The 27,463-nt window shown below is 46.8% G+C and overlaps 1 protein-coding gene across 3 annotated transcripts in view; it reads right to left on the bottom strand.

Annotated features, from left to right (window-relative positions):
* Positions 1-26,019, bottom strand: part of LOC135825193 (laminin subunit gamma-2-like) — a 42,725-nt gene extending 16,706 nt beyond the window's left edge. Inside the window, exons 1-12 of one of the 3 annotated variants that reach the window (XM_065337922.1) lie at positions 25,725-26,019; positions 17,073-17,291; positions 14,985-15,125; positions 14,461-14,592; positions 13,411-13,533; positions 11,929-12,119; positions 11,298-11,384; positions 10,559-10,590; positions 10,304-10,346; positions 9,899-9,985; positions 9,282-9,407; positions 7,636-7,710 (exon numbers count right to left, since the gene is read on the bottom strand). In XM_065337922.1, the coding sequence (XP_065193994.1) occupies positions 7,636-7,710; positions 9,282-9,407; positions 9,899-9,985; positions 10,304-10,346; positions 10,559-10,590; positions 11,298-11,384; positions 11,929-12,119; positions 13,411-13,533; positions 14,461-14,592; positions 14,985-15,125; positions 17,073-17,291; positions 25,725-25,860 (1,392 nt within the window). In that variant the 5' untranslated portion in view covers positions 25,861-26,019. The remainder of the gene's footprint in view (positions 1-7,635; positions 7,711-9,281; positions 9,408-9,898; positions 9,986-10,303; positions 10,347-10,558; positions 10,591-11,297; positions 11,385-11,928; positions 12,120-13,410; positions 13,534-14,460; positions 14,593-14,984; positions 15,126-17,072; positions 17,292-25,724) is intronic. The other 2 variants (XM_065337924.1, XM_065337923.1) reach the window with 2 other exon arrangements.
* Positions 26,020-27,463: the final 1,444 nt, after the last annotated feature.

Below are 27,463 nucleotides of genomic sequence, written 5' to 3'. Positions count from 1 at the left end.
AACGGACAGAACTGTCCAGTGACAAGGGAGCGAATGATGAGCGTCATAATCACTATGCATCAAAACATCTCAGGACAAAATGAGACAGACTATATTAAGGGAGGGTCTGCACAACACTTGTACATAAAGGGGAGTACGAGAACAAAGGCGCGGCAGAAGTCGAAGCAAGAAAGCAATCAACGCCAGAGATATTTTTGTCCACCAAAAACAGAGAGAGAGAGAGAGAGAGAGAGAGAGAGAGAGAGAGAGATCCGAGAGCGAGAGAGAGACAGAGAGAGAGAGAGACTAACAAATGAGGGCTGAGACCTCTACAGCAGGGCTTTACGTCTGAAAACAACCGCACGAATTAACAAGCAAGTTGTCAGAGAACAGGGAGAGACGGGCAGGCAGGCCAACAGGCAGGCATATAATGAAAATATGGCGATAGTGATCCGTCTGACCTCAAGGGTTCATGCTGTGTGGAACAGCAGCAGTGCGAAATTGGGCCGGGTGCGGTATGGCCCGCACCTCGCTGGGCAACGCATTCCAGAGCCTAGCTCCTTGGAACGCGAGACAACCCTTACCCAGCTCAGTGCGGGTTGGCGGTGGTCTTAGACCCATAGATAATTGCAGCCGAGTAGGAGCGCCACTGGTTGGTAGCAACAGCACTTGCAGTGTGGGGCTAGCACGGGAGTAGCGGCAGCGCCAAACCAGGAAGATGAGCTTCTGGATGAAGATCTCCCGGACACGGTAGGCGCCGAGTTGGACTAGCAGGTTTCTGGCAGAGGTGCGCGGCGAGCATCCGTACACAGCTCGAGCCGCACGATTCTGCAGAACTTGGAGACGGTCCAGGTGCTTACCCGCCAGCGATGCTGAGAAGGCATTGGAGCCATATGAGAAATCAGGCATGATCACCGACTTGAAGTACTGGATGCGGCTTTGCATGCTGAGGCAGCGGCGCATCCGCCACAGCACACCGACTTTCTTGGTGAGGCGGGCAACGCACCTATCCATCTGGGTGTTCCAAGACATGGCGCTGTCAATGTGAACTCCGAGGTAGCGAGCAGAAGAGACAGATGGCAGCTTAGTCGCATGACACCATACGTCCAGTTCAGGTTGCGCTTCTAGCTTCCCAGCCGGTACTACCAATGCCTGACTTTTTGATGCATTAAGGATCAAACCTCGCTGCTTCAGCCAGTCAGCAATGCATGTCACTGCTCTGGAGAGAGTGGCGGTCAGTTCCTGTTGTGTTGGGCGACTGCAGGTCAGTGCGATGTCATCTGCGAACTGGATGGACTCAGCTTGCTGGGCAACAGATGGTATGTCCCGGGTGTAAAGGCTGAACAGCAGTGGACCTAATACCGACCCCTGTGGTACTCCACAGGAGCAGGCTGCCACTGTGCTAAGCTGGGATCCCAGCTGGACAATCTGGCAGCGATCAGACAAGTATGACATGAGCCACTGGAGCGCTGTTCCAGTGACGCCCACACAGAAGAGATCTTCGACTAGTTGCTGGTGGCGAACCTTGTCGAACGCCTTAGACATATCCAGGAGGACCACACCCGTGAACATGCGGCGGTCTCTTGAGGCGAGGATCCTGTTTACCATCAGCACAAGGGCATCCTCCGTGGAATGTCCTGTCCGGAATGCAAACTGTGTGCTGGGCAGAGAACCAGCCATATCCAGAAAGGTGACAAGTGCCTTCTGCACCACCTTATCTAGCAGCTTCGAGAGAATTGGGAGCAGGGACACAGGACGGAAATTGTTGGCGACAGATGGATCGCCAGCCTTGTGCAATGGGGTCACATACGCACGCTTAAAGCCAGCGGGTACAGTGCCGGAGGTCAGGGACGCATTGAAAAGTGCTGCAACTGATGGTGCTAGCAGGTCGGCACAGTACTTTAGAAGTAAGCCTGGGATGCCGTCGCTCCCAGTTGCTTTGCGCGGGTAGATGCGCTTCAAAAGACACAACGGGTCATGAAGCACGAGAGTGTAAAGTAAGGGCGGGCAGAGAGCCTGAAAGTTCAAGTCGTACTAACAGTAACTCTAGTTCTGAACCTTCAGATTCTGTACCTCAGTTGACCTGCGAACGTGGGAGTACTCGTACGAATTGCGTAGGTTCGAACTCTGAAGTGAACTCCAACGCATCCCAGCACGGTGACAGCGTATCTAGCATACCCACTACACGCACAAAAGCTCAGCAACCTACATCTACGCTGAGTATGGCCAGTGCTACTGCGGAGGACGATCCACCACCTGTACACATCATCCAGGTACCTGAGGTAGTGACAGTTCGAGCTTCAGAACACCATGACACAGCCGTACCAGTCCCACCTGCCGCGGGACACGTACCTGAACCCGGTGGTCATGGAGACAACACAACTCCCCGGAAACCTTTTGTGGCTGCATCTTCTAACGACCACGTGCAACACAACAATAGCCTTGTGTCCAATACAAATGCAGTACATGTAGCCGGTCCTGAAGCAGCTGTAACTTCCACTCCAGCTCCTGGATCTTCTGTCCCTACCCCGGTGCAAGATTGGCACGTCGCAGGTGGAAAGTGTTCTACTTTTTCTCCAATAATCTTGCAACAAACCGTCTCCGCTTTTCCCTCTGTCGCGAACCGCTTCAGTGCGCTGGAGCACTCCATGGAGAGGAAGCGTAAGCGAGGAGCCAGGAGTGATGCATCATCCAGTGCCGACTTGTCCGCGAAGGCTGTCTACCCGACCACCAAGACAGACGACTTCTATGGTAGAGGGTCGGACTCCGAGGAAGAGTGTGCGGGTGACGGCGGCCGCGGTAGGAGCCGTCATGAAGTGGTGCAGTGAACTGCACCTTGAAATAGTATGCTTGAACTGCCTGTGTATTTTTTGTTTTAGGTTTTGGATTAGTTTCTAGATGTAGTGCTTCCTTATAGATCGACTAAATGAATCCACAATTACATAGAACTACTGTCGGTCGACAGAAGTCTTGTAAACTTGCTTTTCTGAATGTATGCAGCCTTAGAAAGAAGTTAGGAGAAATCCAAAACTTCATAAACTACCACAATGTAGATATCTTCGGCATTGCTGAAACTTGGCTTGATTGTTCGATTTCTGACTCATCCATTCATATACCTCATTATAGACTCTTTAGGCGCGATCGCGGGCAGAGACCTGGTGGCGGTATAGCTGTATACAGTCGAGATACCCTGGCTGTTTCCAGACACGCTGAACTCGAGAGTGACACAATCGAAAATCTGATACTCACCTTGAAGACAGAATCCGGTGAACCCTTCACCCTCGCTACGTTCTACTTTCCGTCTTCCACTTCTGCTGCAGTATGGAAAGACCTAGAAATCAGTCTGAACAATCTAACCTTGCGACGAAACAACCGCGTGGTCACCATTGGTGACTTCAATGTGGACATGTGCTCGGGACACAGCCGGATGCACACCATGCTCCAGCGGTTTGATCTGGAAAACTACATCCGGACACCGACAAGAGTAACGGCATCAACTTCCACCCTAATAGATCTGCTCCTCGCCCCTAAGTCTCTAGTTGGAACATGCACGGTCATCAAGTGTGACATCAGCAACCACTACGCATTTGTGGCCAACATTATCATCGCCACCCGGCAGTCCGAACGAGTCGCATCTCGAAAGAGGCGAGTGTGGAGGATAAACTGGGAGCACTTTAACGCTGACTTGCAGGACTGCAATCTTGAGATTTTCAGCAAGTCGAATGATGTTGATGCAATGATAAGCGAATGGTACGCAAAGGTTTTTACTGCTCTAGATCGTCACGCCCCCTTACAACCTCCTCGTAAGCCGAGGCGCCGACCTTGCCCATGGTTGTGTCCTGAACTTGTATCTGCTGTGCGTCAACGAAACAAGGCCCACCGACTTCTTTCACGCTCTCCAAACGATGTCCGCCTGCGAGAGCAACACCGCACTCTCCGCGCAGCCGCGCGCAAGCTAGATCGGAGGCTAAAGGATCAGTATTTTCAAGCTCGCCTACAGTCGGCCGGAAAGGATGGACGGAAGCTCTGGAATATGATAAACATGGTGACTGGACGAGCAAAAAGTTCAAGCCCACCACAAGTACCTGTTGGAATCCTCTCCCGCACTTTTGCCAGTTTTGGCGAAGTTGTACATGACCCTGGAGATATGTGGATTTTGTAGAAAAAAAACCCTGGACGACCAGACGCGCTGTGCGCCAACGCACCAGCCGAATGTGAAGCAACAGCATTTACGGAATTTGCGCCTGTTTCGACGGAGGACATTACGGCCCTTCTCCAGTCCGTTGACGCATCAAAAGCGACTGGACATGATGACTTGCCGGGTATTGTCCTTAGAAACTCGGCATCAATACTGGCTCCCTCGCTCACCATGATTTTCAATACTTCGCTATGTCAGGGGTGTGTTCCCCATCAGTTTAAAATTGCTAAAGTGTCGCCGCTATTCAAAGGTGGCGGCCTTGACCCTTGTCAGCCTACTGCGTATCGACCTATTTCTCTACTACCAGTCGTTTCTCGCCTCCTCGAGAAGATCCTCAAAGCTCAGCTTACATCCTTTCTGACCGATCACAGTATTCTCCCTGACTCGCAGTTCGCGTACAGGAAGAACTACAGTACGGAGGACGCTCTTGTGCTAGCTGTCAATCGCTGGCTGAAAGCGAAGTATGAGCGCAAACTCAAAGGTTTGATATTCGTGGATATGTCGAAGGCTTTCGACTGTGTCAAACACACCATCTTGGCACAGGAGCTATCCGACATTGGGGTCGGCGGTACTGTCCAGCTATGGTTCACTAGTTACCTGAGTGAGCGGCTTCAACGCGTAGCTGTGGGCGGAAATTGCTCGGAATACGTCGCATGCAGTCGAGGGGTGCCGCAAGGATCCGTCCTCGGCCCCCTCCTGTTCACACTATACATCCGTAACCTTCGATGCTGCTTGCCCCAGCAGGTCACAAACCAGGAATTTGCAGACGATATTGCAATTGAAGCCTCGGGCAGTTGCGAACAGGTGTGCTCTTCTCTAAGCACAGCCATCACTGGCCTGTCGCAGTGGTTGGAGGACCGCGGACTAATGCTGAACCAAAAGAAAACGTAAGCTCTGTTGATTACCCCAAGAGGCCCAGCCCCTGACACAGATAACATTCGAACTCGCTGTGGGAATGCAGCCCTTGCAGTTGTGCAACAAGCCCGGTCCCTGGGCGTAATGGTAGATGGGCAGCTCTCCTGGGAGCCCCACGTCAATCACACAATCCAGCAGGTGCGGAAGTCAGTAGGTGCCCTGTGGCGGAGCTGCCGAAGCCTCACCCTGGTGTCAAAGATCCTGTTTTACAGGTCGATGATCCAGGGTAGGTTGTCGTACGCTTCCAACGCCTTTTATCCGTCACTTCAAATTGGCAACATGGAGCCCCTCACACGTCTAACGAAGTGCGCTATCCGCGGCTACTTCGGTCTGCCACCGTGGTCGCGCACCAGCCCGATCTTTGAACAGCTCCGCCTCACCACCCTGGAGGACATGTTTAACATTAAGCTCCTCATCTTTGTCCGTCGTTGTCTGTTCTCCCGAGCTAGCTTCCTCTTCACCAGCTTCTTCGTGAGAGTTACTGGTGACCGCACTCGGGGAGCAGCACATCACCTCGTTCGAGTACCATTTTGGCCCGGTCCTGCGGGTCGAGCAACCATGCAGTTCATCAGCGCAGTCCTGTGGAACCAACTCCCGCCTGATCTCCGTTCCGAGCCCAGCCACCTTCAGTTCTGTGCCGTGCTAAAAGCGCATCATGGTTCCGTTTAAATGCTTTTCGGCTAGTGTGTTTCTGTGGTATAGTGGACTGAAGAATAGTAAACGTGTTTTGCAATATATGTATGACGCTATTTTGTATATAGTATGTTCCCATTCCGTTTTTGCTTTGGTGTAGCCCTGAGGTTGATTTGCTTATTTATTTCTACCCTTCCTCTCTCCGTACTTCTGTTCCCCCCCCCCTCTCTCTCTCTCATTCCTTCTGTCGTCCAACTGTATCAAAGGAGGCGAAATCGCCTGTTTGTGGTGCGACGTTAAATAAACTTCTACAACAACAACAACAACAACAACAACAATAAACATTACGCTTGATAGCGCTTTCTGCAATCCATAAACTGTTGCCACCTAGCCGCCTTTTCAAATATTTTGAACCAACAAAAGCATTATAAACTTAGAAGTTGCGACTTCGGCGGTAATAGTCATGAAGTTGATTGTTCCAACTAAGAACACACGCTTCTTGCCGAACTTGACACTTGACTGACTCACGACTGCCATCCGGAGCACACGAGGAGCAGGTCGCACCTTCCACTCGGCAAACCTGCAAGAAAGCACCACTCCCTGCTCAATACACGGTGTTTCGGGGAATTCACCCCTCATCAGTTGAGCTTGAGTAGGCTGAGGAAGATTGTGCCTGAAAAGCACCACTTATATACTGCTCTCCAGGCCAAACCATCACCAGGGACACAAACTTACAGAGACGCTTTGTTTCCAGCGCGACAAACACCTCGTGAAGCTCCAGGTAGCAGCGTGAGTCAGAGTCGCTCATGGAGTTGTGATAAACAGACGTTGAGAGCCAGTATAGCTATTCGCAACGCTGTCACCTCCAACAACTAGTCGCACGTCCACGTGAGGGACAACAATACGAACTTAGAAGTTGCGACTGTGTTAAGTTTGGCAAGAAGCGTGTGTTCCTAGTTGGAACAATCAACTTCAAAAGCATTATAAATATAATTATATTACCGCGATAATTCCGTAAGTGCCTCGGAGCTGAAACTCATGTACATGTATAATGCTGAATACTCACTCTGCGGACAGAACTGTTCTGTCCTTTGTGGACTCATTAGCGCAGCAGAGAGAAAATGAGGCCGAACCTGATTGCAATGAAATATAAATTTTCCAACGCCAGATATAAATCAGGCCCGTACGTACCTTGCCAGAGTGCTCAAACTGACAAGTCAGTTAGCTCTGCATGATGCAAACACCAAAGGCAATACCCCACATGAGAGTGCTCAACTGCTTCAAGAGCAGGAGCGAAATACTGAAACTGCGGGCAGAACTGTTTCGTACTTTGTGAACTCATCAGCGCAGCACAGAGGAAATGAGGCCGAACCTAGCCTGGCCTGGCAGAACTATAATGCGGGATATATTGCGGCATTGCCCGCTGGCCCTAGTAGTTGCATTATTTTCGTTTTAACTAAAATAATGCCAAGGTCTTTCATGTAAGAAAAGTGTTGGCTCTCCACACCAGAGCTCCCCCCTTTCCACCTACTTGACCGTAATATAATAATATTCAGTTATTTGTCAGCCTAGTCACCTCTCCTGATAACAGGATAGTTCAGCATGTATCCAGTTGTGTTTAGGGCCCGGCGGATTCTGCCGGCAGAAAAATCGGCAGAATTCGGTACTTTTTCTGGTAAGTTTATGCATGTTTGGTATGTGGATAAAAAAAATGGAGCAGAATTCGAGGAATTGCCCGCCATAAGGTTTGTATGGTTCTGCCAATTTCACTGCTTTTCGAGCAGAATCTGCCACCTTTTTGAGCAGAATCCGCCGGTCCCTAGTTGTGTTTGAACATTGCGATTTCCCTTTCCCCGGTTGGGCGGTGTTTTTGAAATAAAAAACAACAACACGACGAGTATATTCCTCACTTTCTTGTCTTGAGCTTGAAGGGATGAATTCAGTGACGTCATATCGTCCTCAATTGACAGAAATTGCCTTGTGTTCTGCGATGAGAAGAACAATAGATATTCTAAAAATCCGGCGTACAGACCAGAATTGTGGTAAGGCTAGAAAGAGTGTGCGCACAGTCATATCATGACATGTATTGATGTTGAAGTTGAAGACACCACTGCAGCTGTACTTATGGTTGATAAATATGGTGGTTAAGACACACCTGGCAATATGGCGGTAAACACACGCCTGCCCACACACGCTCTGTAGGCTGCAAAGTTCTGGCACAGAGCTCTCCTTCTCACCACCACCACCATCAGTTCGCGCCTGGCGCCTGGTCGCTGCATGGCTGGCGGTATCCGGCATAGCAGGCTGGTACATCAAGTAGCGCATGGCACATAGACGATGACACAGCAACGACATAGCTCGATTGCGACGTACGTTTCGCACCCGCTGGACTCATCAGGCAATCTTCTTCTTTACCGCCATATTGCCAGGTGTGTCTTTACCACCATATTTATCAACCATAAGTACAGCTGCAGTGGTGTCTTGAACTTCATTCTCCCGAGTCAAGCTCCGTATGAAGACATCCAAGAAGAAGATTGCCTGATGAATCCAGCGTGGACGAAACGTACTTCGCAATCGAGCTATGTCGTTGCTGTGTCATCATCTATGTGCCATGCCCTACTTGATGTACCAGCCTGCTATGCCGGATACCGCTAGCCATGCATCGACCAGGCGCCAGGCGCGAACTGATGGTGGTGGTGGTGGTGGTGAGAAGGAGAGCTCTGTGCCAGAACTTTGCAGCCTACAGAGCATGTGTGGGCAGGCGTGTGTTTACCACCATATTGCCAGGTGTGTCTTTACCACCATATTTATGAACTGTGTTGATGTTCTATTATTATAGTATTACTGCCTGCACACTCTTTCTAGCAGTACATATTCTGTAAGCTATGGCGGTCAATCCTTGCGAATGTGCTCAACAACAAGACAGCAGAGAGCAGAGGAAACATTCCCAAGTTAGCAATCAAACGAGGTTGTGATTAAGAACCTGATTTCTCAGCCTCGCTACATTGCTAACTTGGGTGTGAATGAGTAGAGCGTAAAAGGCAGTGAATATGCGCTGTGGGATATAAACATTAAACGAAGAACCCAGTCTACACTAGCCTCCGTTTCTTTTCTTTCTGAAATATGGGTAAAGAGAGAATAAGGCAAAACGAACCCGGAGAATGATAAGGACACTCAACTTGCATTGATTGATTCACAGTTCAAACTGTACTCACATCAAATCACTGGTGGATGAGTTGGGCACATGATCTTTCAAAAACTCAAAACTGTTTTTTGGAAATGTTTCGAACTTCCACAGGAAAAGTTGCGTGAGTTCGCCGAAGCCCTGATCATGACCCCCGAGTTCAACTCCTTACTGGATATCCGACTGTTACCACGACAACGACTACCGACTTCATCTTGCATGCTATCGTTTTTTGATGAGGTGAGTCTGCAACTTGATAATTTCACCATGATTGAATTTCTCACGAAATCTGAGATTTTTCACAAACTAGGGTGTATATACAACGGTTTGGATACCTATGGTACCAGTGAACTGCTGTATTGGTTAGCTAACCTTGCGCCGTTCTTCCTGCAGAGTAGCATTCATTGATGCATGCAGAGTGGCATGCAGAGTGGCATTCATTGATGCAACCTGGTCTGCAGAATGTTGCCGAATAGTCCTTATTAGGTGTTGCTTGGTCTGTGGAGTTGAAATAAAATAAAAGGAACACTTACACATCATTAATGCATTCTGCATTTGGTGACCAAACAGATATTGACATTGAAGTGTGTTCTGCGAACAATTATGGTCCAAAGAAAGAAAATATAATGCCCGTACGCTTAGACACGGCGGGAAGTTGAAACACTTTTGTATTTTATACATTCGACCATTATGTATGAGATATTTCAATCGGATAGAGGTTATGCGATACACGTCATATAATTAATTATAGTACGTTCAAACACAGGCTGGATGCATTGTGTGACTGTGAGTGTTGCATCACAGCTGTTACACGCCAGCGTATTGACAGTCTGTTTGGCTACGGCCTGCTAGCGGAATGTGCACGCGCAATTCCTGTGTAAAAGTAACCGTCTTGTTTTAAGAATAATGTCGAATCCAACAACACCTTCCTTCTGTGCTGAACGGTTACATTATGATACCAGTGAAATGCTTCATTTTGGTGCGTTTACCTTTTGCCCTTCTTCCTGCAGAGTGGTGTTGATTGATTCCAACTGCTGAGTAGAATGTTGCTGGATTTCCCTGAAGTGTTCTTTGGTCTGTAGAAAGAATTGAATTAAAATCAAAGGAACTCACTTTCCCCCTGGGCTTGCATTTCATAACCAAACATATGCAGACCCTAAAATGTCTGTTTTGAACATCTACTGTCCAAATGAAGCCAAAACAAATATGCGTTTGCTTAGACACTACGGGAAGCTGAGGCATTTTTGTACTAAATATATTCGATCATTCTATGGTTGGTCATTATGATCACCTCTGATCGCCGCTGGATATTATATTTGCAATAAATGCTGTGTTGCATATGGCAGTTGGATTGGAATTCTTAGAACAGTGTTTTTGATAGCAGTTTTCCTTACCTTCTTCTCCTGTGCTTGCTGAGATATGTTCAATGACATCATCACAGAGTACGGCTGGCTTTTCTCGGATTGGCTATCTCGATGCTGACCGGTGGAATATGCTGCCTTCCACTGTTCGTACTTGTACCGATTACCGCTCATTTATTCGCTCATGCATAACCTTCCTAGGGGCTCCCGTAAGAAGACCATAGGTCTGTGGGAAACACCCTAGTAAAATAAAAGTTAATAATAATAATAATAATAATAATAATCATCTCCTCCCTAATGGAGAGGAGTTTAACCTTGTTCTGCAAATACAGCGCAAACCAATATCCTGTGCGAAAGAGCCAAAACAGTTTTTGCTTGCCGAGAGATAGCTAGACTACACACGCACTCAGGTTGTCTGAGCATGTCAAAGTGTTCATTGCCTAGCTACCGATTTGGATCATTTCCATTAGCTGTAGCTCTGGGAGAAAAGTACACTTTAACGTCAATGCAGACGCCGGGTCCTGTGGCTGCTCTTCCGAGAGGTCAAAGTTTCGCTACTCTCAAAATTCTATTGTCTCACGGACGTAGGTGTGGGATCGTCCCCAAAAAAATGCGTGAGACTCAGTTGGAAGCAGAGTTTTGCGCATCCGTAGGAACGACACCACCCTTCAAGGATCAAGGCGCAGATCCTCCGAAAACTCGATTGATATTAAAATAGGCTGAGTACTGTGAACTGATTCGACTTTCTACAGGAAAATCACGTGAGCTCAATGGAGATTTGGTCATGACATCACGAAGTCAAATCCTTACTGGACATCCTACTGTTTAGAAACAACAACTTCCTACTGCGCTGTACATGTATGCACATGTATCACGTGTTCAGTAGCTGAGTCTGCGATTAAAGTTTCAGCCTGACTGAATCTCACAAGGCGTTTGAGATATTTCAATCGGATAGGGCACATTCACACACAGGCTTGGATGCCTTGTATTATGATACCAGTGAAATACTTCATTGTGGTCCGCTTACCCTTTGCCCTTCTTCCTGCAGAGTGGTGTTGATTGATTCTAACTGCTTAGCAGAATGTTGCTGGATGGCCCTGAAGTGTTGTTTGGTCTGTGGAAATAATTGAATTAAAATCAAAGGAACTCACTTTCCCCCTGGGCTTGCATTTGATAACCAAACATATGCAGACCCTAAAATGTCTGTTTTGAACATATACGGTCCAAATGAAGCCAAAACAATATATCCGTCCGCTTAGACACTACAGGAAGTTGAGGCATTTTTGTACTTCATATATTCGATCATTCTGTGGTTGGTTATTATGATCACCTCCAATCGCAGCTGGATAATACATTTGCAATAATTGCTATGTTGCATATGGCTACTTGATTGGAATTCTTGTACTTAAGTAGTAGTGTTTTCAATAACAGTTTCCCTTCCCTTCTTCTCCTGTGCTTGCTGGGATATGTTCAATGACATCATCTCCTCCCTAATGGAGAGGAGTTTAACTTTGTTCCGCAAATACAGCGCAAACCAATATCCTGTGTGAAAGGAACCAAAACAGTACTGCTACATATGGCTGTAGAGTGTCAGAAAAATTGTTGATTGAGATCAGATAGTTAAAAGACCAAACGAGAATTCCACAAGAGATTGTCACCTGTATTTCCATTCGATCTATCTTCGTCTTCTGCTGGACAAATATGGTTGTCAGTACTTTCATGTCGGAGAGTAGTTTATTGATTTGAAGATCCCTTGCTTCCAGTTTCTCTTCCAGCTGCTTGTTGTAGGTCTTAACCTCTTCGATTTGGTAGCAAAGCCCGCTGTTTGCAGATGATCCGCACACATCAACTAGAACAGGTGAAAGCAAAGCAAAATTCTCCAAGAATATCATGGGTCCGTCCGTAATTATCCAGCACTACTACCAAACGAAACACATTGCATTTAGGCGTGTGTGGGACTGATGTGTCCTTTTGCGCGTACCATTAGGAATCAACTGAATTTTTAGTCCGTTTGAAAGGGATACGGCATGCAGCTTTAAGAGCATCTAAAAGTGATATTGGCATGTCTATGGAGCTGGAAACGACCACACTGCTGAGGTCAGACATTTCCAATGAGCCTTATATCTAGGAGGTCCATCTTGTAGCTATGGAAAATGGGTTCGAATTTTGTTCCATGAGGTGAATGCAGAGTTTTAAAGGAGGTTTAGTGCGTTGAAAACCTAGCCGCCCTGGGGAAACGTGTCGCAGCCTTTCAGCAGTTACCTCGGAAATCTCGGTTACATTTCCTTCAAGCACATTAGGCACATGTCTACTCACATAGTACAGTTCAAGGATTTGACGATGCTCAGAAGGGAACAGAATGAAATCTGAAGATGATTGATGGTGGATTGTTCCTGTCGCGAATACTCATGTTTATGTTTTTCTTATTGAACGAAAGTTCACTATAAAACCAGGGGGAGGGGTGGAGGAGGGGAAATGAATAATAGTGAGGAACGAGGACAATGGGTAGATAGTAGTGAGAGAGGCAGAGTGAAAGATAACATCACATTGTGGTCAGGAGGGAGGGAGCGTGGTAGTGAGGCGCTGGCCTAACCCATTTCATAGGGCGTCGGTGGCTGTTTGCCAGTTCAGGTGCAGCAGATACTTGTGGCCCTTTCCTTGAAGGACTGAAGCTGTCTGGATTGCGGCCGTGCTGGTAGAGTGGTCGTTGGTAGGCTGTTCCACATGGGAATAATGCAGTCTGGGTAGAAACCCTGGAGGCTGCTACGAGTGCGCATGGGCAACGGTGAATTGAGCTGGAGCGGGTGGCAGCAGGCAGTCTCCGTGGCTAACCCAGTGGATCGACCACCCACTGGGCGAGGGTTTGCTGGAGGTGGGAGGATAGGTTTCAGGGGGCTTGTTGTTAGAAGGTAGGGCAGGTGGAAGGTGATCGAAAGCGCAGCAACCAGTCGTCGGTGTTTCATGCTGGGGGGCCCGGCGCCTGGGCCAATATCCTTAGTATCTCTGTAGTCTGTTCATGAATATTGAACTGTCTTCTGCGTTTCAGTCCTTTCTCGACTCCAAAACACACTGTACGCCTGCGGTTTCCTAGACGTGTCGCCCTATACTGCATTCAACACCATCTATAGTGTGACACTTACCTTGGCAGTTAGTACCATCTCCCTTGTACCCAGATTGACAGTAACAAGAGTATGATCCTACAGTGTTATTACACATTGCATGTTCATTACACTCATGAACACCAGTTGTACATTCATCGAGGTCTGGACAGAGAATGTGAATGAAGGGAAAAGTCCGGGTATTCAACCAGTGCAATATACACATGACCATGCTGGCAGAAAGCATGTGGTCGTAAAAACTGCTATTACTAGCCACCGTTCAGTTTCGGCAGTAGGAGCTAAATTGAAATCATATTCGGACGAATAAGCAAAAGCGTAATCATAAGCGAAGCTGTCGACCCATCACACTGCTGCTACACTTCAACTGAACGCAGAAATATTTTGAATTACTCCCACAATGTACTGTTTTACTGGTACTAGCCACAGCGCAATTACTACAGCTAACTAGCACAAATAAAAGGGGGTTTGTCAACTGACAACCGCCATTAATCATTTTTCGACATCATTAAGAAAAGAAATTTCATCTGAAGAGTGAATAGCAACTAAATAGAACGGTTTTCAGTTGAAAAAACCCTTTTATTTACAATGCAGTAGCATGATGTCCACCACTTTCTGAACTAGCTAACACAAGTTTCTCCAAATGTTTAGCTTCATTTGCTCTCTCTATCTCTTTCTCTCTACATAATAATAATAACGACAATAATATTTTGGACAAAAAACTATCCGTATGTGTGTCAGTTTATAGCGGAGCCCGACAACAGTCTTGCTTTCAAAGGCTTTTGTTACAGTAGACAATGGTCAGTTATCATAGAGGAAAACTGGAGCAGTTGAATGGGATTCAACGGGACTGCAGGGTATGACATTCCGTGACGCAGTACTTCAAGTAGGAAATACGAAGTTTGCTTCAATGTTGTCAGGACAAGTATGAATGAGGCTGCCTCCAATTTTAGCCATAACACGCCCAGTGATGTGCCTTTACTTGGCCTCATTGCCGGATTTCCCCAGTGAGTGGTTGTTATTCTGAATTTGGCTTCGAATACATGTAGTTGAACATGCTCCCCGGTAACTCACCATTACAGACTCGTCCGTCGCCTTTGAATCCTGGTTTACACTGACAACCAAATGATCCATGAACATTATAGCAAGTTGCCACGGCTGGTTGGTCACAGTTGTTCAAGTCTGGTTGACTACACTCATCTATGTCTGCACGTACATGGAGTATGCACAAATACAAAATAGAACGATTTACACACAAGTTGAGTTCATAATTACTTGCAAAACGTCCTGGATCCAGCGAGGACAAAGGGCAGATGACACAAGATAGCAATGGAGCAAGGCTATATATGTGCTGCTCCTCTGAGTTTTATGGTTTTTCACCAATCTTCAGCTGTACTAACTGATTTGTGAACAAACAAACAAAATGATCACTCAAACCTGTTATTCAAAAGTTTCAAGGGCTTATTAATTACTTCATAATTTTGCATAATAATTGATGGTTGCTAGTAGTCTGCAATGCAGAGATGTTGTTCTGATGCAAAGATGGAATTTTTTTGTGTGTTGCTGTGTATATAAACGTAATCCTGCATGACACCTACCTGAATCACACCTCCTTCCAGTCAGTCCTGCCGGACAAACACAAACTGCTGATTGTTGTGTAGTGTTGTAAACACATTCTCCGTCAATTGAGCAAGGTAGACGCCTTGTTAAATCAGCTGTGGGGCACGACGGTCGTCGACCTGGATACAATTTGAACGAGGGCAGTAAAGACGTCAGGAAAGGAAAACAGCAAATTGTTGGCCAATTCCAAATTGATTGAGCCGAAATACTGTACCTGGGCGAAGTTACAATGTTCCCCTGGTTCCGGGGCTGGTTGGCATTGTGATATCCTGAAAATGTTGCATGAATTAGTTCTGATGTCTTCAGTCATAATAATATTATATCCTCTAATAATTCGCTCCTGCTCTTGTAGTAGTTGAGCAATCTCATGTGGGGTAGTGCCTTGCTGTTTGCATTACGCAGAGCTCACTGACTTGTCAGTTTGAGCACTCTGGCAAGGTACGTTCGGGCCTGATTAAAATCTGGCTTTGGAAATTTTATGTTCATTGGTATCAGGTTAGGCCTCATTTTCTCTGTGCTGCGCAGAGTAGTTCACAAAGAACGAAACAGCATGCTGTCCGCAGATTGAGTAACTATGGCAACAGCATACTGTCCGAAGATTGAGTATCCTCTACTAAGAGGGGGGTTTCCCCATTACAACATAACTCATCAACATTCAAACTTGGGAGTGTTAAATTAAGGGTGAAACAATAGTACCGAATACTCGAGTACTCGCTCGGTTTTTTCAAACATAATCGTCCTCAGAATAAATCAGAGTACTCGTTCATACATGGTGCCTGCATTGACAGCAGAAATCTGCAGGTTCAGAGCAGCAATCAGTAGATATTGATGTGCAGACTGTGTGGTGAACATTATTTTGTACACAAGTAGAGGGAGCCCAAATGACCCAACAATCGATTTAAGAGAGAAAAATACTGCTAATCGGTTCAATCAGGGTTGTATCATTATGATGTTTAAGACCCTTAGAATGCAATTTGGGAGGTGAAGAATACTCGAATATTCAATTATCGAAAACGATTAGAGTACTCGAAATCAGGATCTCAGGGCAAACTTTCACCCCTAGTAAAAATATTTTCAGCAGCAAGCGGTTACCCTCACAATCCCTTTGTACATGTCCCTGGTTCCTATGGATACAGTCATGGTTGTGAAAGGTCTGGCTTAGCTGAATGGTGGATCAGTTAACACGACGTGTTGCATGGAAAATGATACAGAAACATTTTTGCTTGATGTGATGTTGGTTTCCTAGCAGCTGAACTCAAGAAACAACCTCCTACTTGGATTTTTTGTGTAGTCGAGAATTGCTGCTAGTGAACGCCGGGGAAATATATGGAAACTACTATTAATTCGCAATGGAGGCAAACGCTAGTTGAGGTTTTAAACTAAGTATTGTCAAAAGGTATATGGGCTGCTTCATATTCCTAATGCAGCTAAAGCGACGTAAACACTGGTAACCAATCATGGACTTACAAGTAAAAAAGCTATCAGCTTCCAGCTCAGTCTCACGAGAACCATGAAATTTATTTATTTATTTTTTAATTAAAAAGCAAATCCCACATAAACTACGTCCCTTTGTTGGAGATCATCTGAAAATTGATCCCATTGGTACCCATGTTGCGAGTTGCATCTCAACTCTTTATTTCAATCTTCCCAGAACTGGAAGCCACATGGGTATGATCCGAAACCCTGGCTCCACCACATCTAACACTGCGTGTCACGTTATGGCCAACCTCGGCAATCATTAGAAAACTTCTTGATTCGAGCAGAATCAATTCCTAGGAAAATGTGCAGGGCTAACTTGAGAGGTTGCACACAACGAAAATTTGCATGATTTTGACCGTCCGGGTTCGAGTAACGAAAGTTGCTGCAAAGATGAGTCCAAACTCGACGAATATTCGTTAGCTTTTTTCGTTAAAAATATTCGTTACTGCGCTACAAAATTTCGTTGTGCACAGTCTCTCTACTGAAACAAATCTTACCGCATGTTCTGGGAAGGACAGGGACAGCAGACTTTCTCCACTGACGGGAGAAGCCTAAAAGATCGTGCAGAAATAACAAGGTCTACTTACGGATGCAGTGTTTGAGGTCTGCTGCAAGCTGTGGTGCATAACCCAAGATGAGACTTAAGAAGAATTGCTCTTGGTGCTTGACAACCTTCTCATCTAACATTGCCTGAATGGCAGCTGGTGTATTGGGAATGGTGACAGCTCTTGCACGACCGGAGTTGGCAATCAGTAGCCATTCCGTCATGCAATTGGTACCCTCAGTGACCATCGAAGCTGGTGTATCTATTGACAGAGCGACAAAATATTGGAAAATCGAAATTGAAGATCAGAAATTTGCAAATTACATGTAGGTAGGCACAGCCACAATCATGAATTAGTGCATTGTGACGCCCCGGCTATGTCTTCACACTCCAGGGCTAAGCGTGGAATTTTCTCCAATACAAAATAGAGCTTATGTGCAGTCACTTCTCATCCTTCTACGGGACTACGGGACTACGGGAGTATAATCAATACTTCAAGTATAGGCATATCCGCGTGTAATACCGGTATGCCGCGGCCACAGCTTAGTTTAGGATGAAAGGCTTCAATGAAAGGAGAGAGGAGAGAAAGAAACGAGAGTAGTGGATCAAAAGCCAAGACTTTACAAAATGTTTTTGCCAAGTACTAGTAACCGTGCATTGCTAGGATATCACCAAGATTTAACCACCTAAGACAGGAATGTCAGTCCTACTTGGAGTTTAATGGTGAGCTATCATCAAGATTCCGGATACAAACACATTAAAGCCAAGTAGTGATTTCAGAAGTAATGGTCCGAAAGGCTTCATCCGATCTACAACTTTGTCTCTTCCTGCGCTAATATGTTTCCCTCATGTTGCGTGGTGATGTCTGAGGCATTCATACTTTCTTAGCTCATATAAAACTATTGTATCTATATAGATTGAGTGAGCTATCATCAATATAACACTTGTTCCAGTGCCTGTCAGACTTATCCCCTCACCTCTAACGTCAGGTGCTGCACCTGCCGCTGGATTGTTCGAGTGCTTGGGGCCATCGTGAGTTCCATTCAGTAATGGACACGATAATAATTTATTTACCTTTACTTAAAATTAATTTGTTATCATCAAGATGATGTTCTGTCTTCATGAAACCTATACCAGGTAGTTGTATCCGACTATGCTGACTACAGCGTTAAGGTTCTCCAGCCCGGACAGTGAGAACTGTTTTTCAAAGTGAAAGTCCTCAACTGTGCATCCAGCATTGTTATGTATTATTACCAAGTTTACAATCCCAGGTGAGAAATATCTTCTTCCCATTTGGCTTGGCAAATTCATAATGTCAGCTCTAGGCATATGCGGATAATGCCGGCCGAAAAATTAGCAGAATTCGGTATTTTTCTGGTAAGTTTCATGCATGTTTAATAAATAATAAGGCACCCATTTTGATAGTCATGCAGTTTTTGCCTCTCCCCAGATTTGAAATTTTCCATCGTGTAGGTTCATTCTACTGGCACGTAGCTTGCCCTGTTACCTTCCATTTGACTTTTTAAGTCGGCTGCAGTGGTTTTATCGGTGGTGATTTGGCCTGCTCTGCTATTCTTGAGACCCAGGTGATTCACTGTCCTGCCGGTTCTCCATTGACATTGAAGTTTTAGGCTGCCCTCCCGTTTGTTGAAGCTGGGTGGCTGTGTGTAGCCTTCCTCGTCGGCCTTGTACTTTGGAGACGCTAGTTGCCACACCGACTACGTTGTTGTCACGGACAAGCCCAGTGTGCTGTTTGCGCACCTGGCTTGGCATTCACACTTCTGTTGGATGCTGGGACTAGTGAGAGGCGTGAGAGGCACGCGCTGTTGAAACCACGTCAACACAGCTACAGAGCAATCATGTCGTTCGAGGGGATGGTGCGGGCCTTGGAGGCTCTAGCTGGAACGCCAGCAAGTGCTGCCTCTCTGGAACGGAGGCATGTTGGTGCGAGTGCTGTCAGGGATTGCGCACATGTACAGCCTCGACCTGTGTTTGAGCTGGGAGAGCTGTCGGAGTCACTTGAGAGTGTTGCTTCCAGCGTTGGCGTTGGTACCGGTCGAAAGTCGCCGACACAACTCCCCGCACCGGACTCTGTTGGCATCGTAAATGCAGACCACCTCATGAAACAGTTCCGCACCTGCATGAGCGATCTTTTAGAAGAGCGCATGGAAACGGTCCTAGATTCCATTGCTCGTATCCGTGAGGAGGTGTCAGCCGTCAGTAACTCGTTCAATGGCTTGGATACTCGACTCAATATTCTTGAAAGAAGGCTTGAGAAGACGGATACCGGACCCTTGGAGCAAGCGATCAGGTCGCAAGGCGAAGAAATCCGAGGTGTGGCTGCTAGCGCGGACGTAACTTGCAGTCGAGTAAGGAAGCTGGGGGAGTGCCTGGCTGGCACCCAACCAGCCTGTACCAGTCCTTCACCGCGGGTACATCTACGGCCCGCGCAGGCTGTGGGTGCGTGCCAGGCGCAGATGCACCCCACTCCTACTCCAGGGCTGCGGCTGCGCCGGCTACCGATGGCTTTCGTGCCAAGGCTGCCCAGGCTGCACCAGACAGGACGAATGCAGGCTCAGTAACGGAGCCCCCACTTCAGGCAACGGTGACATATTGCTATCAGAGCCCTGCACGCAAGCACGACCGGTTAAGGGGTGCCAGTCGGCTAAAGTGCAAGGCCGTCTACGTTGGCCGTGTTGATGTCGGTTGCTCGGCAAGTTCAATCGCTAAATGGTGCGAGGACCGCAGTGTGACTGCAATCAAATGCTCAGTATCTGCGGCACGGTATTTTGGTCTGGCGTATGCCCACCTTGTTATTTCGGAGGAGCATTGGCAGAAGGTCCAGAGTCTAGACTTCTGGCCAAGTGGCATTTCGGTTCGTGAATGGCGCTTCAAATCAGACCGCATCACTCAACAGAACTGAGTGCGTCGCTCAATCCACTTGCGCCACCATTCCTTCCTGATTCTGGACGACAAACTAATAAAACTCCCAATCAACCTGCCCAATTACCTTCATCCTTCTCAGTGCTCTCACTTAACTGCCGCTCCATAGTAAATAAGTTAGCTGAGCTTAGTCAAGTCTGTGAGCAGTATTCTCCAGACATAATCTGCCTATGTGAAACGTGGCTGACAGCTGCCATAGACGTCTCAATTCCAGGCTACACGTCATACCGCCTGGACCGCCCACCCACGACCAGCTCTGATAACCTGCCAGCAAGAGGCTATGGCGGTGTTGCTACTCTTGTAGCTGACAGATCGTTCATGTCCATCAAGCGCCGCTTCGACCTTGAGCGCTGTGGACTGGAGGCGGTTTGGCTCGAATTGCGGCCAGTGATCCTTCCCTCACTCCCCCTCATCATCTGCTCTGTTTACAGACCCCCTGGAGACAGCATCTCCCAAGTCCAGGCATTTAGTGACCTCCTAGAGGACTGTCTGTCCAATATTAGCCTCCCCAATTCGGCGATTGTACTTTCAGGAGACTTGAATGCTCGCCACTCTGACTGGTCTCCTAGTGACACCACGAATCGTGCTGGAAGGGAGTTCCGTAACCTCTTCTCTTGTTTTGGCCTTGAGCAAATGGTGACATTCCCCACACACTTTACCCCCACGGCTCAACATCGTGTATTGACGTTGTACTCACGGATCATCCTCACCTACTACTCTCTGTTACATCTGTTGCTCCTCTTGGTGCATCTGACCACGCACAGATCCTCAGTCATTTCCTACTGCCTACTGATGCTGTTTACCGTGAGGAACCTGCTGCAAGCGGACATCCCGCTGCTGCACCCCGAAGCCAGTTCAGCAATGTTCCTGCAAAGCCGGAATATGACTTTACCCGTGCCATCTTCCGTCTGGGATAGTGTGAATGCAGAGCTCTCTGATATTGACTGGAGCTGGCACCTGCGTGCCAGCAACGTCAATGATGCGCTTTCGCACTTTTCTTCCATTCTCAACAGTGCCCTTGAGAAGCACCTCTGGCCATTCGGAAAGCAGCCGTATTCTCACCGCTGCCCACGGCCCAGTCAGCCACCCTGGGTTGATGCCCATGTCCGCACAGCAATCAAGTGGAAATATGATCTCTATAGCATTTTTAAGAAGTACCCAACACAACAAAACAAACAAGCATACCAACAGCAGCGACATAGTGAAAACCCTGACGCGGACAAAGTACAGAGCTTATATCCGCTCAGTGCAAACTACTTTGCAGGGTAGACACCGTCCATCGCTTCACCAGTTTGTGAGACAAGCAAGAATTCGAAACGTATCACGAGAAATTCCGTCACTCACAACAGGGACTCAGCAGGCGGCTGACCCTTTGGCCAGAGCTACGGCATTAAACGCCCAGTTTGCCTCTGTGACTCGGCCAGATGACCCGTTGCTCTCTATTCCCCCTATTCTCACCCCCTCGGAGCCCTCAGCTTGTTTCACGTCCGTCATCACCACAACTGCCACTGTCCGGCGTCATCTGAAGAAGCTTCCGACGTGCAAGGCGTCTGGTCCTGACGGCATCCCCAACCGGGTCCTCAAGGCCCTGGCACCATCCATAGCATTCCCTTTGTGCCATATTTTCAACATGTCATTTACCACGGGCATATTCCCTTCCGCATGGAAAACAGCGAAAGTCATACCTGTATTCAAGAAAGGTTCCCGTCACGAACCTGCAAACTACCGCCCTATCTCTCTTCTTCCCTGCGTGTCCAAAGTATGTGAACGCATCTTTTATGACCACTTATACAGACATGTTTCGCCGTTTCTGAGTCCCGCACAATCTGGGTTTCGTAAAGGCGACTCCACCTCCCTTCAACTGACCCGCATCGTGCAGCAGGTGTGCCAGCATAGGGATAACAGAGCGCTTGCTGGCATTTGCTTCTTTGACTTGGCCAAGGCTTTTGATACCGTCTGGCATCGAGGACTTTTGGCAAAGCTCGAGCATGCATTCAGGGTACGCAAACAACCACTCTCCTGGCTGAAATCTTATCTCTCTGGGCGTTATCAGTACGTAACTGTGATTGGCACATCCTCGGCTGCAGAGCCAGTATTGTCAGGCGTTCCTCAAGGATCAATTCTTGGTCCCCTACTATTTATAATTTACGTAAACGACTTACCAGCAGTCTTCCCTGGAACGTCTCTGTTTGCTGACGACACGACCCTTCTCACCTCATCAGCTTCCCTCACTGGCCTGAAAAACAACTTGCGTGCTGGCATTCAGGAAGTTCTTTCCTGGATGTCGTCCTGGAGGTTGTCCCCAAATCTATCAAAAACAAAGATCATGCTCTTCCCGCCCCAGCCGGAGTTCACAACCCTCATCCATGCCAACTTTCCAAATCCAATTGACATAGTGTCTTCTCACAAACACCTTGGCATTGTGATTGACTCTGCACTCTCTTGGGTACCTCACATCGAATATATCTGTAAAAAATCAAGTAAATCCTTAGGAATTCTCTCCCCCCACTGCTCCTACCTTCCACTTTCTTGCAAGCTTCTTTTTTATTTAGCCTACCTTCGCCCAATATTCGATTATGCAGATACGTCTTGGGTTGGGTTATCCTCTTCCGCTGCTGCAAAGCTTGAAGTACATCAGAAGAAAATCCTTAAAATTCTCCTCCGTCAACCCCGCATGCTCTCATCATCCGCCCTTTATAAAATCGCTCACACAACCCCGTTATCACATGGACGCAGTGCACACCTGGCTTCTCTTGTCCATTCTATTAAGCTTGAGTTGTGCCCACCTCATCTCATGTGTTTTAATTGGTTCTCTTCTCTAAGAACTAGAAACTCGCTCTTACTCCCTAAGTGTAACTCATCCACTCTTTTGCGCTCCCCTCTCTTTATTGCTTATTCTGTTTGGCTTACTCTACCCAGAGAAGTTAAGGACCTGACCTCACTCCGCCTTTTTAAGATCCGTGCCGCCACCTATTTACTACGACACACATAGCTCATTATCCACATGTCCTTTGCGCCTCTGTGTTTTTCACTGTTTTTATCTTTCTTTACGAAGTTGTTGTTGCTGTTCGTTTTGCTACTCTTTCTTTTTCCCTCCCCTTATTTCTATTTGTCGCCGTGGTTGGCAATCACCCACTGTCGTAACATTGGCCGGTATTTTCGCCGAGTCTTCGAGATGTTGTAATAAATAATAATAAGGCCAAAACAAAAAATAGGCTTGTTTCCGGTCGGCAACCCCTCAAAAAGGAGACTCGGTCGGCCGGAATGAAACTTTTTTTGGATACTTTTTTTGGTTCCTCAATCGTTGTGGCATTGATGGACAAGAGCACCTACACATGTACATTGTACATTATATCATGGCAAGGATCAATGTCAAAGTTGACTGACTCACTGTTCTTGTACAGCATGTGGTGTATTCCTGTTTTCGTACATCCTGAGAAATCAAGCAAACAGTTCGAGTCCTTCCAGCTCCGTTATTCTAGCTCGTATCGACCCCGGAGGTTTTCGAGCCGCCAGCTGAGAATCTCTGCTACCTTGTAGGTGTTTCAATTGTGGAATTCGGTTGAGATTTGACTGAGTTATGACTCGTTTAGTGCACTTGCACACATGGCATTGCCACCGTTTGCATACATTTGGGACCAAAAAAAAGTTTCTGAATTTCTGAATTTGGGAAAAAGTGGCCCGGTCGGGCGACCGGAAACAAGGTCATTATTTGTTTTGGCCTAATAATAATAATTTGAAACTCGGATGTTGAGCCATAAATAAGTGTGGAAGAGAAAAGACATATGGATACGAGTTAAGAGTAACTCTCCATCACTGTAACATGATACTATATACAGTCAGAAAGTGCAATAACTAGGCACAAAACTGACAGAGTACTGAAACATTCGACGTCCTGACACCTAGCTTCAACACATCTCCGTAGCGCTAACCGACAGCCTTCCAACTTGGAAGGTTCAAGGTTATGGAAAGACCAAAGAGGGGAAGGCAAGCGCAACGAAAACGAGCAAAAGCTACAGTCCCAACGGAACAAAGAATGTCGATTGTTACCCTCTTTGGTCTTTCCATAACCTTGAACCTTCCAAGTTGGAAGGCTGTCGGTTAGCGCTACGGAGATGTGTTGAAGCTAGGTGTCAGGACGTCGAATGTTTCAGTACTCTGTCAGTTTTGTGCCTAGTTATTGCACCTTCTGACTGTATATAGTATCATGTTACAGTGATGGAGAGTTACTCTTAACTCGTATCCATATGTCTTTTCTCTTCCACAATAATAATAATGTTTGGTATTTGGATAAAGAAATGGAGCAGAATTCGAGGAATTGCCCGCCATAAGGTTTGTATGGTTCTGCCAATTCCACTGCTTTTCGAACAGTATCTGCTACCTTTTCGAGCATTTTCCCCACACCTCTAGTCAGCTCGTCAAAATGGCAATAATGATTTCAAATTTTACATGTTTTGTTCAATATTTATGCACTTTAGAAAAATTTGGGTACAAGGTATGCTCTCGAGTCCACCAGCTAAAACAGATTTTGAACAGTCAGACGTGCATAATCTAGAACAAAAGCACGTTGGATTGCTCTTTACTTGGCTCACAATCTGAGTACCATTACTTGTACAAATTATGTACTTTTGATGATAATTGGGGAATTTTCGCGAAGATTACGCCTGTTGCCTGGTTACATCTTTCATTTTCGGGAAATTAAACTCCTCCAAACACCTTCACCACGCACTCGCTTCTGAATAGAACGAAATTAATGATAACTTTCAATTCAAACCCTTCTTTTTGCATCCATTTTTTCCCAAAGGCTTATTGCCAATTTTTGCGAAAGGTGAAACGATATCCACGCGAACTAGTGGTGGATCTGTATGCTTTTGCAATATACAAAAGCGAGAATTCCCAGAATTCCTAAATTGCTTAACAGCACAAGGATGGAGTAATACCACAAATGCAGACGAAACAGAGACAAGAGTCCAGATCGGTGTTGTAAAGCTGCGTTTCATTCATACATGTACATATCAAGGCTAAGGTAAACCTCAGACAACTGACTCAGTTGTCTGAGGTTTACCTTAGCCTTGATATGTGCATGAAACGCAGCGTTTCAACGATGATCTAACTGGTTTGCTCTGTTGTCTTGTACAATCTACAATGTACACTGTACATGCATTACTTTCTTGCATGCACTTAGTCGCTGGCTGCTTTGACAAGTTCCTGTCATACAGCTGTCAACAGACCAGCCCAGTGCAGTAGTGAGTTCAGCAGGGGATGCATGACGTTATCAGTTTATGCTTTGGCTCAGAGACCATACAGTACTGTTAGTGAGTTTTACGCTACAGTGCTGCTGCAGTACCTGTACATATGTACACAATACAATGGAGACAAAATGCTGTGCAGCTGTAACTTCAAGTCTTGGCCATCATCACACAGCCGCAATTGGATGCATGCCGAATGCTGCTGTATGATAATCAATGAAATGAAATTGGAATTTACAGCCACACCGGCTTCCGCCTCCATTGTATGTTAATACTGATCTACCAATTAGTTCATAGAGCACTCAGATTAAAGCTGCCCTGACGAATCTGAATGTTTAGTTAGTCCTTTAAAATTGTTTCTGACCAGTCATAATATTATTGAATTGAGTTTCATGCACATCACACCGCTGATTGCCATAAAGGTCAACACACACACAAGATAACAATGTACATGTACGTCGTCTACAACGTACGTGGTGTTCGACTGTTATCAAACTTCTTACCGCCATCATCCGGCACCACTGGTGTTGGTGAGGCCATAGCCTGTCCACAGTTCACCGTCATCACCAGCAGCAGCAGCAATGGAGCCAGATACAGTAGTAGGCATGCCATGATACTGCCTAGCTGTAGGCCGCGCATAGCTACACCTGATACCAGAGGGTAGTTCGCAGTATCACTAACAAACTACTGGGTTAGCTATCGGACTCGAGAACACCTGATGATCAACTGGAGAGGAATTGGTTGAGAAACAAGAATTGTGGGCCAGTCAACGTTTTTAGCATCTAATATTCTAACTCACTGCCGCTCATGTACATTCATACGTTGAGCGGAGTAAAGCTTGAATATGCACATTGCGGCCTTGACGACTCCAAATCCGTGCCTGGAACGGCGATCGCGAGTAACCTCACGCCCTAGTAGTGACAACCTGTCTGGTTCCAGAACATGACATTGACAGTTTTGCACACAATAAACCAGTCCATGGCTGACAAAATAACTTTGTCCTACATCACGTATACTCACGCCTGTACACAGCTAGCTAAACATGACCATAGTGTTTGCACTCTTGCAGTTGCTAAGTGATGTGTCCTACTCCAAGTACATCTACGAGTCTACTAGATGCACATGTGTAGCGGGCCGCAGTCTCTCGGAGGCAAAAATACAAGGATCTCAGTGAACACACTGCAACTGGCAATTGAAATGTACTGGAAACTGGAAATGAAATTAACTATAACTGATTGGCAACTAAATTAACTAACTAACTATAAAAGAATAGTGCGCAGCAGCTTTGATACAAAGGCAGACTCCGTACGCTAATGTACGGGGATACAGTACGGGGATATGTTATACTCTAAACACTATACGCTTTGAAGTCCCCAGCGTGCCAACGATACACATGTTCAACACTTCCTCTGTCCTCCAATTGTTTGATGTACATGTTCATGTGGTTACTGTAAATGTATTCAAGCTCGACCAGATTTAGCAACACCAATATTATACCGTTCTACCTACCAATGATCGACACTGACCCACGCTGCTATCTGGTGTCACGTGGTGATTGTCGCACCACTGGAAACTGAGTGTCTCTGTACGTTTCCAGCCCTGGTGATGTTTCCAGCCCTGGTGATGTTTCCAGCCCTGGTGATGTTTCCAGCCCTGGTGATGTTTCCAGCCCTGGTGAGGTTTGCAGCCCTGGTGATGTTTGCAGCCCTGGTGAGGTTTGCAGCCCTGGTGATGTTTGCAGCCCTGGTGATGTTTCCAGCCCTGGTAATGTTTCCAGCCCTGGTGATGTTTCCAGCCCTGGTGATGTTTCCAGCCCTGGTGATGTTTCCAGCCCTGGTGAGGTTTGCAGCCCTGGTGATGTTTGCAGCCCTGGTGAGGTTTGCAGCCCTGGTGATGTTTCCAGCCCTGGTGAGGTTTGCAGCCCTGGTGATGTTTGCAGCCCTGGTGATGTTTCCAGCCCTGGTAATGTTTCCAGCCCTGGTGATGTTTCCAGCCCTGGTGATGTTTCCAGCCCTGGTGATGTTTCCAGCCCCGGTGATGTTTCCAGCCCTGGTGATGTTTACAGCCCTGGTGATGTTTGCAGCCCCGGTGATGTTTGCAGCCCCGGTGATGTTTGGAACCCAGAACATTATACTAACCCTGTGGTGGTGCTCTTCGAACAGAATCTTCCTCGGCCTACTCAAGCTCAACTGTTGAAACGAGGATTCCCGCAAACATGACGCATTGAGCAGGGAGTGGTGCT

Source organism: Sycon ciliatum, chromosome 9 (genome assembly GCF_964019385.1).
Source record: "Sycon ciliatum chromosome 9, ocSycCili1.1, whole genome shotgun sequence".
Taxonomy (NCBI): Eukaryota; Metazoa; Porifera; class Calcarea; order Leucosolenida; family Sycettidae; genus Sycon; species Sycon ciliatum.
The sequence above is the reverse complement of the archived record's forward strand: the minus strand, read 5'-3'. Positions and strand labels throughout refer to the sequence as shown.